Source organism: Molossus molossus, unplaced genomic scaffold, assembly GCF_014108415.1.
Source record: "Molossus molossus isolate mMolMol1 unplaced genomic scaffold, mMolMol1.p scaffold_m16_p_3, whole genome shotgun sequence".
Taxonomy (NCBI): Eukaryota; Metazoa; Chordata; class Mammalia; order Chiroptera; family Molossidae; genus Molossus; species Molossus molossus.
The window spans coordinates 3,628,984-3,646,863 of NW_023425366.1; the positions used below are offsets into that span (position 1 = coordinate 3,628,984).

General features: G+C 51.6%; 1 protein-coding gene across 1 annotated transcript; it reads left to right on the plus strand.

Moving 5' to 3' along the window:
- The first annotated feature begins 1,919 nt into the window (after positions 1-1,919).
- MOCS2 (molybdenum cofactor synthesis 2) lies at positions 1,920-10,820 on the plus strand. Its single transcript, XM_036279923.1, has 6 exons — positions 1,920-2,033; positions 3,445-3,598; positions 6,288-6,415; positions 7,172-7,322; positions 8,188-8,311; positions 10,344-10,820. The coding sequence occupies exons 2-6, from the start codon at positions 3,492-3,494 to the stop codon at positions 10,416-10,418; spliced, it is 585 nt and encodes a 194-aa protein (XP_036135816.1). The 5' UTR covers positions 1,920-2,033; positions 3,445-3,491; the 3' UTR covers positions 10,419-10,820.
- The last annotated feature ends 7,060 nt before the right edge of the window (positions 10,821-17,880 follow it).

The following is a 17,880-nucleotide window of genomic DNA, read 5'->3' on the forward strand; positions in this document are numbered from 1 at the left end:
ATACATATTTATAGAAAAAACAAATTACTTCTAAAAATCAAGCGACATAAATTGACCTAGAGGAAAGCAAAAGTATTTTTAAAATCACCCGCAATTCCACGACCGATATACAGTAATATCAGCACTTGGACATTCAAGTTACATATACATAATTTCTTAAAAATGCAATGATACTATACACTATCATTTTTAGATTTTATTTTATTTGAATTTAACAACAAAAAAACTGAAATGAAGCCAAAGAAATTAGGAATCATATTTTAATTCAGAAGACGTCGTTTTTGAGTTCCAAGGGGCCTGACGCTTTTTGGCCACATAACTAACCAGCATTCAACCCAGAGCTCTTGCGGGTGAAAAGCTGGAAAGGTCGGGGATCCTGCGCGGACGAAGGCTGGGGGCCAGAAGCAGGGCGGTGGACACTTGCTGCGCCGAGTGCTCTGGGCCTCTCGGGATCAGCGATCCCACCGCGCGCGGCGGGCGGGGCAAGTTCTGCAGGGGAGCCTGCAGGTGAGCGGGCGAGGAGCCCGTCCCCGCGCAGGTGGCGGTGTGCAGGCCGGCGCCCCACACCTGGCCTCTGTCTGCGCACGCGCGCTCGGCCAGCCTGTCCCAGCCGGCGACCCTGGAGCTCACGCCGCACCGCCACCCACTCGCCAGGGGAAAGTCAGTTTCCCACGGAGCTGGGAGCGGCCACCCCGCGGGAGGGGCGGGGCCAGCGGCGCGCATGCCCCGTGCGGCGGACGGGCCGTCAGGTGCGCCTGCGCCGTCAGCGGACCTGCGTCTGCGCCTCCGCGGCCGGCAGCCCGGGCCCGAGCTCCGGCGGGCGGGATGGTGCAGCGGTGCCAGGTAAGGGTGGGGACCCCTCCCCGACAGCGGGCCTCAGGCGGTCCCTCCCCGGCCCCAAGCACTCCCGACGGGCGCCTGGGCCGCTGCGGCCCCTCCCGGCCACAGGCTGTGCCCAGCCCAGGTGCCATCCCGGCGCCCGCCCCGCCGGGTCCTGAAGCCACGCTCGACCTTTGCCCCCGTTCTCAGGTGATTCGTTTTGTCGAAGACAAATTTCGTTTTAAAGATGTGCTTTCTTCCCCCTGTTTCCCTGTCTCCCTCCCTCCCTGCCCGCCTCCCCACCCCCTCCGCGCAGAGAACCTCACCTGGCCGGCTTCCTCCGCCTGCAGGTGCAGCTCACACCCCAGTTACCGAGTGTAGTTTCGGGTGCGCCGCCCATTGGTTAGACGGCCGTGTACTCTCCGAAGCGCCCACCCGGGGGCAGCGCTGGGCGCCTTCGGCTCCCTCGGCGCCTCTGCGAACCTCCGGCGGGGACCCGCGTCCTCCGCCAGGTGGCCCGCACCTGGCGGTCCCTCCGGCCCGGCTGGCCGCGCGGGGTCGCTCCAGGAATAGCCGGCGTAGCCTGTATTTCAAACTCTCGGCTGCTTGGTGATGCCAGGCCGGCTCCATTGCGTAACGTGACCCTGGGCAGCCGGGTCCGTGTGGCTGAGCCAGACTCAGAGGTCAGGTGGCAGCCGTGAAGGACATGTTTCTCGCTTTTTGGGCCATGTGTTTTATTAATTCATCTCTTCACGCAGACGTGTGCTCACTGTGTGCGTGTTTGTAAAAGGTGCTAGAACTGAGGACAGACCTAACGCCAGGGTTTCCGAGGAGCTGGAGTTAGGGATTCATGTGCGGCAACAGGACATCCCTGAAACTAAAGAGCGTCCGGACAGGAGTGCGAGGGTGCCGAAAACAAACCTTTTCCTAAATGTGAACTTGTCGATACACTGACATTTCTGTGGGCAGTTTAATTTTCTATAACTTATGAAATTTGTCTTTGAGAGGAAGCAATACACTTGGAAAACAGCTCAGCAGGAACGGTCAGAAAAGGACCGAGTTGTTATTAAAGGCATTTTTTTCTCTTTTCAGGTTGAAGTGTTGTATTTTGCAAAAAGTGCTGAAATAACAGGAATCCGTTCAGAGACCATTTCTGTGCCACAAGAAATACAAGCCCTGCAGCTGTGGAATGAGATAGAAACGCGGCATCCGGGGTAGTTAAAACCGTAGAATGCATATAATTAATAAATAATATATATATTAATATAATTAATATATTTATTCATTCCTCACTCAAGGATATTTTTTCGTTTATCATCAGATAAAGTGGGAGGGAGGGGGAGAGAGACAGAGAGAAACATCGATGTGATAGAGCCACATGGACTGGTTGCCTCCCGCAAGACCCAACCAGGGCTAAGCCTGAACCACAACCAGAATCGAACCCTGGATGCATTGTCTGGGGGCCGACGCTTTAACTGCTGAGCCAAACTGGCCAGGGCAGACTGTTTACTATTTTAAAGATTGTAAATGAATAGATAACAAAAGTTAAAAAGTTCGTTTTGATGTCCTTAATGTCAAAAAGGGTCATTAGTTCTATTTTTCTGGAACCATACTGAAAATGTCAGTTCTAGCATTTAAAACTGCACAATCCCTTAAGAAGAGTTGAAGACAGTGAAAACCACAGTGAGCTGGGGTACTCCCAAAGGGACACGATTATATTTGCTTTTGTAATTTGCAAAATATTGAAAATGTAGATTTTGCATTTTTATAACGTTAAGTGAAATTGTTACAAATTCTGTTAAAAATGTGTGCTTTAAGCGTGTACGTCCTGCACTTCTTTAGAGAAATCGAAATAGAAATTTCTAAGATTAAAAGGAAAATGAGAGATAACAAACCCTGGCAGCTGCTGGATTTGCGGTCTGCAATAGCTGGGTTTGTTCTGTAACTGAAAACAAGTAATTTCCCTGCTACTGTTCCTCCCTCAAGTTCTTTTTGGGACAGACTGTAAAAGTGTCTTATCGGAAGGTGGTCACGAATACGAGGGGTGTCACTCAAGTCCACATAGATGTTCAACGTGCAAAAGATACCCCACAATGAATGTTCAAAAGGAAAAGTACTCATTTGAAAATTTTATATCGTTTACCTTGTTCTTAAAGTGCCCTGACACATGGTGGGGCCTCTGCTGGGAGACACCTGGTCTTGTGGGGAACGTCCAAGGTATACTTAGTATACTTAATATATTCGTATACCTAGAAGCCTCCTGGGATTAGGATATGCCTTTTTTTTTTTTTGCTTTTTTGACCTGGTCTGAATGTTGTCTTTAGTAATTTTCCCTTCCTCCTCCTCCTCCTCTTCCTTCTTCCTCTTCCTCCTCTTCCTCCTTTTGGTTGGTTTGTTTATTTCTCCAAGACATGCAACATCTAATAAAGAGTTGTCAGCAGTTTGCTGAGTTCTTGGTGGTGAGTAAGTATGTTCTGCAGTGAATGTGTTCTTTCTCTGCAGAACGTCACTTTGATTAGTAACTCTGCAGGAGATACAATATCTATGTGATATTTTTCATCGCAGCTAAAGACATCTGAGGTCGAACACAGATTGATTCTTCTCATTATGCTTGTTTGCCTCCAGATTGGCCGATGTCCGAAACCAGGTGATACTGGCTGTTCGTCAGGAGTATGTCGAGCTTGGAGATCAGCTCCTCCTGCTGCAGTCAGGAGACGAAGTTGCCATCATCCCCCCCATCAGTGGAGGCTAGTGCTGGGGAGCCCCTTGAGTATGGGAGGTATGTTTTTCTTAACCAGCCTTGTGGAGAAGCATCATACAGGTGATCCTTTGTATGCCGTTTGCTTTGACTGGACACTCTTCGTGAGTCTGTCCGCACAAGCTCTTTGTTACAGCAGCAACTCTTTATCGGTGCAGAGAGACTTATGAATGCCTGCCTGCCATCCCAGCGTCAATTCTCTCGTAAGCGGTTTAATCTAATGTCACCTGGATGTGTTCAGCCTGTTCACTTAATGCGGTTTTCTTGACATCTTACTGTGTGTCAGGCACAGTGTTGGGCCCTGGAGCATTAATCTCTCTATTTTGCAGGAGGAAAAGCCGAAATCCAGAGAAGTTACAGAACTAGCCTATGATCACGTAACTAATAAATGGCAGAACCTACCTTAGAACTCAGATTATTGGAGACTCTGTACTTTTTCACAAATGTGCTTATCAGTGCTCGATAAGAGCTCTCCTGGGCACAGAGAAATTACACAGCCAGAGAAGCAGGTCACTGTGCCTACAGAGGAAGCTTATCATTTTCCAGGTGCACGCATAGCTTTATTATTACAGCTGTGTTGCGGTGGCTCTAGGATCCCTACCACATCTCTCCGTCTTTCCAAACGACACAGACCATATGTGAGTGGGATGATGGATGAGAACATTTCTCAGTATCATCCAGACAGACAGACAGAATGAGGCTTACATCATTGTCAACTGAAGAATAAGTAACGTACAAGTTAACAATCATTTCCAATGAAAAGCTTCGGTAAGTTAGGAATGAAAGAAAACTTTCTCAGCTTCATAGGGTTTTTCTCCAGAATCAGGAGTAAATATACTCGATGGTAAAACCTTGGTTGTTAAATAAAGGAACAGCCAAGGATGCCTGGTTACGTTTTCCGCCCACTTTGCCTACGCTCTTCTGGAGGGCCGTGCCCCCAAAGTGAAGAGGGAGTATTGCCCACCATGCCCATGAAGCTGGACTCTTTCCTAGTCCTACTATATAGAAATAACAGAAGAACTCCTTGTCAGACATGGGTCTCTATTTCATTTGGAAACTATGGTCATCTTATCACCTCCATGATTTTAGAAAAATGCTATTTTTTGGAGCTTGGAATTTGTTCAGGAAATGATGGGCTACCGCTAACGTCAGGGGTGTGTGTGAGGACTCGAGCCGTTCCTTGGAAAGGTCTGGGAGGTGACCAACAGCATGGTGTGTTACCCGAGTGTGTGGGACAGGGTTTGAAGCCTGTTTGAGAGTCTGTGTCCTTATAGAATCCAGTGTGGCAGCTGGGTGTGGGGGAAGTGCACAGACTATGATTGGGTTACCTGCGTCTTTGTGCGAGAAGGGTGGGCGGGCTCAGGTGGCATGTCCAGGTTGACACTTCCTGGAACCAGAGGTATAGAAGTGATGCCTCGTTTCCTCTCAGGAGCTGGAGGGGACAGGGTTTAGTAAGGTTTCCTGGTTGGAGTCACCTTGAGTGAGTCCTTGACTCCTCTGAGTCGTCTTTCTCATCTTTTATGTGATGAGACCCCACAGGATTTATGCTTTTATTCAGACTCCTCGTGGCCTGCAAGTTTCAACCTGCCTGGCCAGCCTCAACCCATCCATTCTCCCCCTTGCTCCCTGGACTTTGACCACCCCGCCAAGTTTCTGGGGCAGGTGGTCCGCTCTTTCTTGTCCCAGATCTTTGCATTTTCTATTCCCTCCGTCTCTGCCTGGGGGCCTGTCCCCTGCTTCCTTATAGGGCTGCCTTACCAGGTTTCAGCTCTAAATATTGCCTCTTGAGAGGGGCCCCCCATAACCCTCTTATCTTAAATACCCCTGCCAGCCCCCGTGCTGTCTGAGCCTGTTTGTTTCTGTAGGTCATCCCTAACTGTAGTTCTGTCGCCTGCTTTCTCTCGTTCCGGAAGAAGCACCTGAGTGTAGAACCAGGACTTCTGTCCCCTGGTCTATGTCTGGCGTGCGGGTTGGTCCCGCAGGGGACACGTCCTGGATGCTCAGGGAGTGACAGGGGAAATGCACCGGCAGAGGCCCGTGCAGCCTCGTCAGCTCGCCGGGGTTGTGCCCCTGGGAAGTGAGCCCGGCGCCTGTGCGACACCGTTTCTGCCCCCTGTGCCTTTTTGGACAAAGGGAAAAGCAGTTGTGGGTGGGGTTCGGTGACATAGTACTTAGGGGGAACCATGTGAACCAGACTGTGGTGGGAGATCGACTGTGGTGGGAGAAAACGGGCTTGTGAGAGAGATTACGTTTTAAGTGATCACGTAATGGTCCGTTCCTTTTGATGTCATACTCGATTCATTGGGGATATTTATCAATAATATTGGTGGGTTTTTTTTATTTTAACACTTGCTTTTTTTTTTTTCTTTATTGATTTTAGAGAGAGAAGGGAGAGGGAGAGAGAGGTGGAAACATCGATGAGAAAGAACATCGATTGGCTGCCTCCCACATGCCCCCCACGGGTGATTTGGTTCACACCTGGGCATGTGCCCTGACAGGGAATCGAACCAGTGACCTCTTGTGCGTGGGTCGACACCCAACCACTGAGCCACAGCAGCTGGGCAAACACTTGCTCATTTTTATCATCCCGATCAAATGATGCCTCCTAACCATATCTGATGTAGAAGAAACATGAATGAAGCACAGCCTGGTAGGCTGGGTGGTTTGCCTCTAGTGCCACTGTTACGGTGTATCCATATCTCCTTTCTAGGAAAGGTGTGAACGAAGGGGACGAGAAATCTAAGGACGTAATAAAGTTCACGGCTGAGAAGCTGTCGGTCGAGGAGGTCTCACAGTTGGTGACTTCCCCCCTCTGTGGTGCGGTGTCCCTGTTTGTAGGTGAGTTGTCTGTTCCCAGCTCCCACGGATGGCACAGGGCGGTGGGAACTGCACGCCTCACCGCGCAGTGTGGACAGGACGTCAGGATGCTGAGGGAGCCAGGATGACCCACGGCGGTGGGCAACCACCGCCAGCTCTCGAGTTGTCTTAGTGATGTCCCAACGGCCGGGGAGAAGGTGTAGCGGCAGCAGGGTAAAGGTCAGCAGGGTAAAGGTCAGCAGCAGAGAGAACTCGGTCTTTTCCAAATGTCCAGGGGAAAATGGTGATGGTGATAATCCGGGAACATAGTGTCTCCCTCCCGAGCGCCGGAGGCTGTCGGAGAGGAAGGCTGTCCTGGCGTGTCGCCGAAGATGGCCAGGCGTTTCCGTGCGCCGGTCTCCTCAGCGCGTCTGCTGTTCTCACCTCTGTGACAATTACCCTTTGCTTCTCCTCGTTTTCATTTTAGAATATTGTAATTGTTAGACAGCGAGTATGGTACTTGTCTGTTCAATAGTAGCCGGTTTTCGCCCTGGCCGCTGCAGCTCGGGCGGTGGGCATCTGGTGCCCGAAGGTCGTCAGTTCAGTTCCCGGCTGGGGCTGGTGCCTGGGTTGCTGGGGGTCGTGCAGGAGGCAGCCCACTGACGTTTCTCTCTTTCTCCCTTTCCATTTCTCTCTGAAAAAATCAGTATTTCAAAAAATAATAACCCCTTTTGATTAAGGTGCAATTTCTAGTATAAGGAGAAACCTTATTTTAATTGCTTTTTTTTTTTTCTTTAGGGACCACAAGAAATAACTTTGAAGGGAAAAAAGTCGTCAGCTTAGAATACGAAGCATACGTGCCGATGGCTGAAAACGAAGTCAGGAGGATTTGTAGTGACATGAGGCAGAAGTGGCCAGTCAGGCACATCGCCGTGTTCCATAGACTGGGGTACGACTCCCCCGCCGGGCACAGCGCACCGCGGCTGCTTTCTGCCTGGGTGCTCCTGGGCTGCGGTTCCCTAGGGAGGCTGTGCTGGGCGCAGAAGTTTGTGCCTGACTCTGGTGGACAGTGGGGGACCTCTCCCGCGCCTTCAAGGCTGCTTGATCCGCCGTGACGTTTGGAGAGTGCCTGACGCTGTGAGGGACCCCGGTGGGCCAGACCCTTGGCCCCGAGCCGCATGGCTGGCGTCCTTGAGCCCTTGGAGAATTAGCCTGCGGTCTAGACGCTGTCTGTGTGACGGTCTGCTAAGGAGAAAGGTTTTTTTAACGTACATGCTTTTGAAGTTCATTCAATTGGTTCGCCTTTTTGTACCCCTAAGCGTGGAGTTCCAGGCTTTGAAAACAACCCAGCCTTGGAGACTCTATCGATCACATTCTATTCGTTATTATTTTGTTAGTAATGACCATAATTTTCTTAAGAATTACTGTTATCAATTCTATTACTCGGTATTTATTGCTATATAATACTTTAAAGTGTCTGTTACCTTCACCATGTGGTAACTGTTCACCTAGCACTGCCTGGCGTGTGCCGTGTTGGTCTGAATCCGAGACCTGTGCATCAGTGAAGGTGCCTTTGTCCTCGGTGCCCGTCAAGCAGGGTGGGTGGGTGGGTCGATGCTGACAGATCAGCCGCCACCTCGGCGTCCCCTCCGCTGAGCGCCCCTGGGATGACTTTTCTGTGCCTGACGGAGCGGGTACCTGGGCGGGACAGGTGTCTGTGCACGTCCGCGTGCTCCTCGGGGTGGTTTCCATGTGGGGCAGACCTTTCACTCCGGATTTAGAGAAGGCAGTAACTTCCCTTCGTTCTGTTGAAGCCTGGTGCCCGTGTCCGAAGCCAGCATTGTCATCGCCGTGTCCTCGGCCCACAGAGCCGCGTCCCTCGAAGCCGTGAGCTACGCCATCGACGCGCTGAAAGCCAAGGTGCCCATATGGAAGAAGGTGAGCGGAGGGACATCCCATGTCAGCCTTGGACGTGACATGTCTCAGGAATGTTGTAAGGATGGGACATGGGCACCTGCGAGTTCGGACTCATGGGTCTTCCCTGACGTTATAAATCATGTTTTCTTTATCCGGGAGACTGGGCGTTTCCCAGGGTTTGTTAAGCATGAAAAATATGTGCCCTCAAAATGCCTGGCACCCGTCGGCCTCAACAAGTGTGACTCTCGGAGGTCCTCGTCCGGACGGGGCCCAGGGTGAGAACTCCCTCGACGAGAGGGTCTCCCCTGGGGGGGGTGGGCACAGAGCGTGGCCGGCGCGGCAGCTGCCGAACCAGGGATTCTTCAAGGCGCAAGAGCCTCCGGCCTCCTCCTCTGGGAACAGGAGAGGGCAGGGTGTGGCCCTTGGAGAGGCACATGGTGAGCGAGCTTGGAAACGAAACAGGAAGTTCTGCCGTGTTTGCCGTCGGTACGTCCAGCCCGTGAACAGGAGCAGCCAGCTCTCTGGTCAAGCAGAGCATCCTGAAGGAGCTGCTCCCGGACCTCTGCCTGGCGCAGTGCCACCCACAGTGGGCGGCTCTGTGCCCGCAGCGTCCAGTTGCCCACTGCCCCGAAGCAGGGCACAGCGCGGGTGGGCACTGCGCGGTGGACCCGAGGGCCAGAGCCAGGGCCAGCGGGCAGGGATGGGCCGGCCGCCTCGGGCCCAGGGCCTGTGCGGTGAGTGGCCCTGTCTTCGGCATGACTGAAGGCCTTGCTGTGAGGGGCATCTGGGGGCTGGAGGCCGTGATATGTGAGTGGAAACCGTCTCGGTGCAGCTCAGACGTGTGAACTGGGTGTGACCAGGCCACCACCTGTTCCGTAGACCGGGGGGAAGGGCCTGGAGTGCACCCCACAGTGAGTGGCGAGCCTGGGGCAGGGGGACAGGGACGGCCAGCCGACAGAGGAGAGGGCAGGCCCGCAGAAGGCAGTGGCGGCGGGGGTGCAGGTGTTCAGAGAACATTGAATTGGGACCCTGTTCCTACAGGGGAAGAGCTGACTAGAGAGTGAGAAAGTGACATGTCCTCACCCCCTGCCCTCCAGAGACAGGACGTGCTGGTCTGGTCCCGCGGCCTGTGCTCGGGGTCACCGGTGACACAGCGACAGGCAGCAGGGAGGTGGGCACCCGCTCCAGGGCGGGGACCCAGCCTGCGCCCCGCCGTGGCCTGTTTCGGCGGATGGAAGTCGCCCCTCCGCCTCTGGAGCAGACGTTTAGGAGGTGGAGGCCGTGCGTGTGTTTGGAAAGAAGAAAGTGTTTAAAACTAAAGACCTCCATCCTCCCTGCATGACCTGCCCAGGTGTCTCCGGCCCTGGTCCCAGGTGGACTTCGTTTGTCCTGCTCGTGGTCGCCCCTGGTCTTGTTAGGGCGTCCTGTCTGGTTTCTCCTGCTGAGTGGGAGTCCGTGCGTGCAGGGGGCGGGTTCGTTCATTTCTCTGCTGTTAGTGCCGCATGTAAGTGTTCACAGGGGTTTCAGAGAGAGGAGGGGGGAGAGAGAGATGGAAACATCGATGAGAGAGAACATCGACTGGCCGCCTCCTGCACGTCCCCCGCTGGGGATCCGGTCCACAACCTGGGCATGTGTCCTGACCGGGAATCGAACCCACGACCTCTTGGTGCAGGGTCATCGCTCAACCACTGAGCCACACTGGTCGGGCTGGTCACTAGATTGTTAAAAGAGGATCAGATTTTCCCTGGCTGGTTTGGCTCAGCAGTTAGAGCGTTGGCCTGTGGACTAAAGAGTCACGGGTTTGACTTTGGTCAAGGGCATGTACCTTGGTTGTGGTTCAGTCTGTATCCCTGGTTGAGGTTGTGTGGGAGGCAACCAATTGATGTGTCTCTCTCACATCGTTGTTTCTCTCTCTCTCTCTCCCCCTCCCCACCCCTTACTCTATCTGAAGATAAATGGGGAAAAAAAGAGCAGATTTGTATAATTGTGGTATTTATTTGCCTCCCTTGTTCAAATGCTTGGTTTTGAATACCTGCTATGGTTCTGTTTGTAGGAAATGTATGAAGAACCATCATCATCATCTTGGAAAAGAAACAAAGAGTGCTTTTGGGCCACAGCCAGTGATTAAACCACTCGTTCTTCGAGTTCTAAAGTTGAAATTTGGTCGGCTTCTCCGGGATCACATTTGGAGTTTTCTCCTCTGGAAATTAAGATTGTTTAGGCTGAGGTCTCACACTGGACCTGGAAATAGAGGAGATGTTTGGGGAGAAAGGGAAGAGTAATTTAAATGTGAGGAAAGATGTCAGTGATAGACGGATCATTCCACAACTCAGTTCAGGTTGTGACTGGACTCACTGAGGGCCGCCCTGGTCACTGACTGTCCCTCAGAACCCAGTCCGTCCCCCACCGCCACATCCCGTGATATCACTGTTTTCAGGGGCCGATGGGAGAACTGGAGGGTGTACAAAGTCCTCAGACAGTCTTGATCTATTTTTAGAATTTATATATTTTAAAAAATAAGTCAAATAAACTCGTGATTAAAAATGTTTAAAAGCAGTTTTTTTCTGTTTTTTAAAATTCATGGATAATATGTAACACGTGTTTCATACGATGGAGATTTCCAGTGTTTCAGACTCTGTCATCTCCGTCACTTACTGTGTGTTGTCAGTGATGCACGTTGTAGCCGTACACAAACCAGCACGAGAGGCTGTAAACCAAGCAGATGAGCAGCAAGGTTCGTTCCGCATTGGTGGATATTTAGAAGGTGACCCATCGCCCGATAAGAAGGAAAAGTGTGTGGTTCTTTCTTTATGAAAGTGTGTCCAGGTAGTCTTTTTAGCTGCTTGTGCATCGTCATCGTTAGTGAGGTCCTGAATGAACAACTTTTCTGCAAGGTCTTTGTACGAAACAAAGGTCCGGTTCTGACGGTCACCTGGTACCGCCTTCGGGTCAGCGTGTAAGCTCCCTCTGGTCTCAGAGCAACACCATTCTGACATAATTACCGGCAGCTGACACCCCAAAGTTCGTATTATGCATATTGGGAACAAAGACTTCTTTCAGACACTTAGATTGATTTTATTTTTGGTAGTATTATTTGTGACATCTAGTGAAACTTTTTTACAGAAGGAATTTATTTTTCCAACCAACACTGCATGTCTTTTTGGTGCTGGGCACCCACCGGGCGGTCCTTGTCCACCAATGTCACACACCGTGGGGGAGATTCTGCATCCTGTCGTTGCCTGGGACCTACGGGTGAGCCGCTGTCACAGGAACACGCTGGCACACGGGGCTTTTCCCTCGCCCGTCCAGAGAGCAGGCTGGGAGGCAGGCGCACCCTCACTACCACCCTCCGGGGTGCGAGCTGCCTGCCTCCTTCCCCCAAATGCTGGCCTGTCCCTTCCAAGAACGGGACGTTCCTTCCGCGAGGGCGGAGTTCCTGGCCCACTGCACACGTACCTGGACTGTGTACCTTAATTGTAAATATGTTTATTATTTCATCATGTTAACATCAGGTCTATGTGGGTTTCAGGGTTTTTCTACTCAAATATTTCTTCAGACAATCTATGTGATGATAACTGTCTTTTTCGAAAAACAAAACACCCTTTGAACGTGTTTGTAAACCGACGTGGAGCAGGCTGTGTCCTGAGCCTGGACAGACACTGGGCGTCTCCGTCCGGTGCCGAGGGGCCGCCCGGGCCGTGCTGACAGCTCTCCGTGCCCTGCAGCGCTGAGTGGGGCTCCGTGGACCCCGCTGTCCGAGGAGGGCCGGGGTGCATGGGCGGTTGAGCTATTCAGGGACCCCAGTCGCTGACTCCGCCCTTCTGCCTGTAACCTGGCTGCTCGGGTCCTTGGAAAAGTAACTTTGAAAACGTGGCCTGCCAGGTGTCCGAGCCCGGGGGACAGCAGGGAGGTGCGCCCGGGAGGCAGGACGTCCGAGCTGCCTGTGCTCAGTCGGCAGGAGTGGCGAGAGCTTTGCTCTTCGGCAGGACCAGCAGGTGCTCTGCGAGGGAAGTACTTTCTGCCTTCGCGGCGTCTTGGCCCTGGAGACACGGTGCTGAGGTGGATGTTTTCAGGAAGTTGTGAGAAGCGGTGGTTCGGCAGCCGGTGGTTTGAGTGTCGGTCTCAGGTCCCTGAACGAAGCTACCTGAGAATTAGAAATGGATTCCTGCGCATCTTCTGAATTCATCCACTTCTCCTCGATCCACTGTGACCTCTGCTGTCCAGGCCACCACTCTGCTGCTCCGGCTGTCACTGGGGCTGCTGGCCCTGTCCCTGGTGCTGTCCCCCACGTAGGTCATTTTGTCATCCTAGGAACCGAGGACACAGACCTCACCACGGCCGCCAGCCCACAGGATGGCGCTCCTGCCCGCCTCTCTCGCCTCCTCCCTCCTCAGCTCCCAGTTGGTCTGCCTTAGGGCCTCTACCTGTCCTTCCTGTGGAATGCTCCTCCCCTCCGTGTCCCTGTGGGCTTCCTCACTTCACGTCAGTCCCTGATTGAATGTCACCCCCTCGTCCTCGTCCCTGGAATCCCGTCCCCTTACACCGCTTTCTGTTTTGTTGTGGCACTTCCTGCCCCCCGGTGTGTGACCCCTGTTAGTTCGTCTCCATCACTAGACTGTGAACCCCCTCAGGCCAGGACTTCTGTCTCTGTCACCAGTGTCTAGCCCACACATGCACCAGATGTGCTGTTGGTGGTCTGTGCCCCAGGCAACATGCCTGAGACATGTGGTGGATGCGTAGCCGTCTGCAGAGGTGCAGCTGTGTCTGGCTGAGTGAGGGGTTAGGGGCAGCTTCTCTCCTGCACCCCGCCCGCTCCCATGCAGGGGCGCCTGCCAGTTACTGAGCACCGAGTACGTTACAGCCCCTCCTCAGGCACTCGGGCTGTTTCCGTATCTTTTTTTTTTTATCCTCACCCGAGGACATTTTTCCATTTTTTGTTCAGATAGAGTAGGAGGGAGAGAGAGAGAGAAACTTCAGCGTGAAAGGGACACATCAAGTGGTTGCCACCTGCACAACCCAGCCAGGGCCAGGGACAGACTGCAACTGAGGTACGTGCCCTTAGCGGGAACCAAACCTGGGTCTCTCTGGACCACAGGCCGACGCTCTAACCACTGAGCCAAACTGGCCAGGGCTGTGTCCATGTCTTGGCCATTGTAAACAACGCTGCAATGAACCTAGGGGTGCAGATAGCTGTTCGATTTAGTGTTTTTATTTTCAGTGGATAAATACCCAGAAGTGGAATTGCTGGTTCATATGGTAGTTTTATTTTTGATTTTTTTAGGACCATCCATGCCACTTTCCCCGGTGGCTGCACCGGTCTGCACTCCAGCAGCAGTGCACGAGGGCTCCCTAGTTCCACATCCTCGCCAGCATTTGTCTGATGGCGGCCATTCCGGCAGGTGTGGGGAGCTACCTTGTATTTTAATTTGCATCTCTCTGATGATTAGTGACATTGAGCATCTTTTCCTGTGTCTACCGGCCATTGGTAGATTCTCTTTGGAAATGTATTCAAGTCCTCTGCCCATTTTTTCCCCCTCTTTTGATTTTAGAGAGAGGAAAGGAGAAGGAGAGAGAGAAACATCGATGAGAAAGAACACGGATTAGCCACCTCCTGCATGCCCCCCGCTGGGGATCCGGCCCACAGCCTGGGCACGTGTCCTGACCAGGAATCCAACAGGCGACCTCTTGGTGCCTGGGTCGAGCTCGACCACCGAGCCACACCGGCCAGACACCTCTGCCCATTTTTAAATCAGGTTTTGTTTTTTATTTTAAGATGTATATGTTCTTTATGTATTTTGGATATTAATCTCTTATCAGCTATATGATTTTATTTAAGTAAGTCAGAGAAAGACAAATACAGTATGATTTCCCTTATATGTGGAATCTAAACAACAGACTCATAGATACAGGACACAAACAGGTGGTTACCAGAGTGGAGAGGGGTTGGGGGTGGGTGAAACAGGTGAAGGGATTGAGATGTGCCGATTTCCAGGTAATGTCACCGGGATGTGAAGTACAGCACAGGGAACATAATCAATAACAGTGTAATACCCCAGTGTGGCCACAGGTGGTACCCAGACTTAGGCAGCCCATGACTCGTGTGATGTAGTTAGGTAGTTCCCCCAGCAGGGGGCAGTGGAGCCTGGGCTATAGTCAGAGCGACTTGAGTTTTAGATTTTATTTGATTACTTTTATTTTGCACAGAACCCAGAAGCGTAATTTGGTTAGTAGCCATTTTTTTCTAAAGTTAGGTTGGAGTGGGCCTTCGATAAAAATTAGTCCCAGATTTTGGATTAGATGATTTTTCATCTTTAATTGGTATCTTAGTTTAGAATATTAAAGGGTTATAGTCGAATGAGGGCATTTTTAAAGACGCCGCTTGTTGCTTTAAGAGGTGATGTGGAATAAGTAAACGGAGTTAATTTTTAAGCAATGGATTAGGTGGAATTAGGCTCCAGGTGGGACAGAGTGGTGGCCTTAAGGCTGGTCACCCTCAGCCTCCTCCCCGGCTCCGTGACAGATCAAACAGAAGCTCGTGTTCTTTCCGTCCAGAGCGGTGTGAATGCACGGCACACGGCACGCTTCCTAGCTGCCCTCTGACTCGGTTTACCAGGTGGACGTGGGAAGGTGTCACCTGACATGGAGCGTTTGTGCATCGGCGTAACTGGCAGCTCGGACCACCCAGCCCTGGCACAAATGTGCCATCTGTGCGGTGGTGGCCACTCTGTGACCCTGAGGTGCCTCCTGTTTTGCTGGAAATTCCAGCACATTAATTTCTGCATATTTGTTTATTTATTGTTAATTCTTACTGGAGGATATGTTTCCACTGAATTTTAGATAGAGCGGGAGGGAGGGAGGGAGGAAAAGAGAGAGAAGCATTGATGTGAGAGAGAGACATTGACTGGTTGTCTCCTGCACGACCCCAGCTGGGGCCAGGGATGGACCTTCAACCCAGGTATGTGCCCTTGACCCGGAATTGCACCCATGACCCTCCGGTCCTCAGGGTGATGCTCTAACCACTGAGCCAAACCGGCCAGGGCCATGTCAGTCTATTTAAAGCTTAAAAACAAAAACATCAAAACCCTCTTGCTTGCTACAAGATTACAAGCGGCGGCTGTGCGGTGGCCGTGTCCTCAGGTTGCGGCAGCCGGCCGATGCCCTCCCTGGGTTATCCCCACACGCGTTTGACTTCAGGGGACAAGCGGTGCTTCTCAGACACTGACGCCCTGGGAGTTGTCAGGGTCTTGTTCAACTCCGATTCGATAGTCCGGGTGGTTCCGGGATCTGCACCTGGTCACAGGCGGTCCCCCTGCGGACCACCGCGAGGCGCCAAGCTCGGCCCCTGGGCCCTCACCTGTGAAGACAGGTTAAGATCCCTGCAGACACGGGTGCTCCCTGCCGGAAGTGGGAGATGTCAGAGCAGAGTCCCCCCCCTTTGTGGAGTCAGGGACATGCGCCCGAGCACCTGATTGTGCGAGGTAGGGAGCAAGACACATGAGCCGTAAAGTTCAAACTCCCACGCGAATGGCGGTGTTCTGAAAACGCTTTTAATGATATCCAACAATGTGGTGTGGAAGGAGTGGTCTCCAGTTCCATGAGACTTTTCTGTCCGGTTCTCACACTTGAACTGGAGAGGACTCTCACCTCGTTAATGAGCCCTCATGAATGGTTTTTGTTTCTCAGAAATCAGGGGAATTCTGCAACTTTATGTACAAACACGCAGACATTCACTTTCACATATTTGGCCGAGAGAAAAAGACAAAAACTAGTTAATCAAAAACAATATACTTATTACATCTTAACAAAGATATACATTATGTATCAAAGAAAGTATCCAAGACAATTTGTCTTTAAAAAATACAATTCAAATATAGTGGCGCAATATATACACTTATATTTTGACTTTATCTGCCAAAATACATCAGATACATATGAAACCATTTTTTAATATTTACACAATGGCTACATTTTCATTTTCTAAGGTTCAAAGTAGTTTATGTTCGTATTTATTTCAAATTTTACCCCGTCTTTATCTTTACTCCAGATGTTCAGTTTTTCAAAATGGGTATATGTTGCTGTACACGAAGGGCCTAGTCCTAAAATAGTGTGTGTACTAGTATTTTCTGTGTGCAAGTTGAAATGTTAAAGACGGACCAGGGAGTTCAGTTTGAGGGGACCTGCTTTCTGTGGAATGATGTCCTAATTGTTTAGCTTTTCCTACGTTAACTTGTAGCTATCTATCTGAATAGATAAGCACACTAGAAAATGATACCTTTTGTAATAATTTTTAGTAGAGTCACCGGCGCGATTACAGTACACTGGCTTGTTTCCTTTACTCTTATCTGGGAATGGGTAACTTGCACTGTGTCGTGGAAGTCAGCCTGCGCATCGGAAGTCCCCGCGTGGCTGCTGAAACGCCCAGTTTCGAGTCTCCCCAGCTCCTTCACAGACGGCTCCCTGGTGACAGTCCCGGCCAGGTGGAGGCGGCAGCGTGGTGTCTGTCGCCCTGCGGATCTCTGTGGCCCATGTATGAATCGGAAACTGGAAAATGGCACCTTCTAAGCCCACGCACTACTTTCAGAACAAAACATGACTGCCCAGGAAGGCAGAACTTCTGAAATAATGCTTTGTTGTGTTTTCTTTGGCGAATACCCACCTTTGCTGAAAAGTGCATAAGCAACGCCCCTCTGTTGGTAGAGACAGCCTCTGCTTCTGATCCTCATCTGACAACGGAAGCTGCCTGTTTAGGCCGCATGGTGCTGCTGTGCAGTGGTTCTCAATCAGGGTGCCTTGCCGCCCAGGAGACAGGCCACGCTGGAGACGGTTTTCTATCGTCACCACTAGGGGGCGAGGGTGCTCCCAGCATCGGGTGGGGGAGGTCAGGGATGCTGCTGCTAAGGGTCCTGCCAGGCACAGGGCAGCCCCCAACAGGAAAGAATCACTTGCGCCCAGATATCAGCAGTGCCGAGGCTGAGAAACCCAGTCTGTGTGATGCCGGGGGTGTGTGTGATGATGGCTTCAGAGACAGGCTCAGTTACTCAGTGTGCAGGAAGCGACTAGTCCGTGGAGGGAGTTCCGGGAAGACAGCCGTCCTCGGTCCTGCCCCAGCCCCCAGCCCCCAGCCCGCCGAGTGGGTGAGCTCGGTCTGGTGCTGAAGGAGGGCGAGGCAGGGCAAAACCATTCCTCAAAGCACAGCGAAGAACTAGTTTCCGTGTACATGCAGCACTTACATGGTTTATTAAATACTCTCTATCAGCGTAATGACCGGTTTCTCCTCCACACTCTTTTTTAATACGAATTTTGCTGGAATGAAATCGAGGTTTAATCCAAACTGCTGTTATAAGGATTGGGCTCTGGACGTCCAACTGGAGAATACCATGCTGTTTTTGCTATAAGCCCTGACATTTAATGGCTGTTTTTCCCCCTTTATTTTTTTATTTTTTTATTTTGTCAGATACAAAATAAATCATAGCGCTGTGTGCTCAGCTCTGAGCCAGGCAGGGGCCCAGGGCCAGACTCATCCAGGCAAATGAATACCTGTCATCCTCTGACCTCTTTTTAAAGTCGGATTCCTGGCGGGCTGTCGTCTG

What these genes read in the sequence shown, in the direction of transcription:
- MOCS2 (XM_036279923.1), top strand. Translation starts at nt 3,492, where the DNA reads ATGTCGAGCTTGGAGATCAGCTCCTCCTGCTGCAGTCAGGAGACGAAG. An exon ending in TGCGGTGTCCCTGTTTGTAG is followed by an intron (nt 6,416 to 7,171) that starts GTGAGTTGTCTG and finishes TTTTTTCTTTAG; the next exon opens with GGACCACAAGAAATAACTTT. An exon ending in AGGTGCCCATATGGAAGAAG is followed by an intron (nt 8,312 to 10,343) that starts GTGAGCGGAGGG and finishes TTCTGTTTGTAG; the next exon opens with GAAATGTATGAAGAACCATC.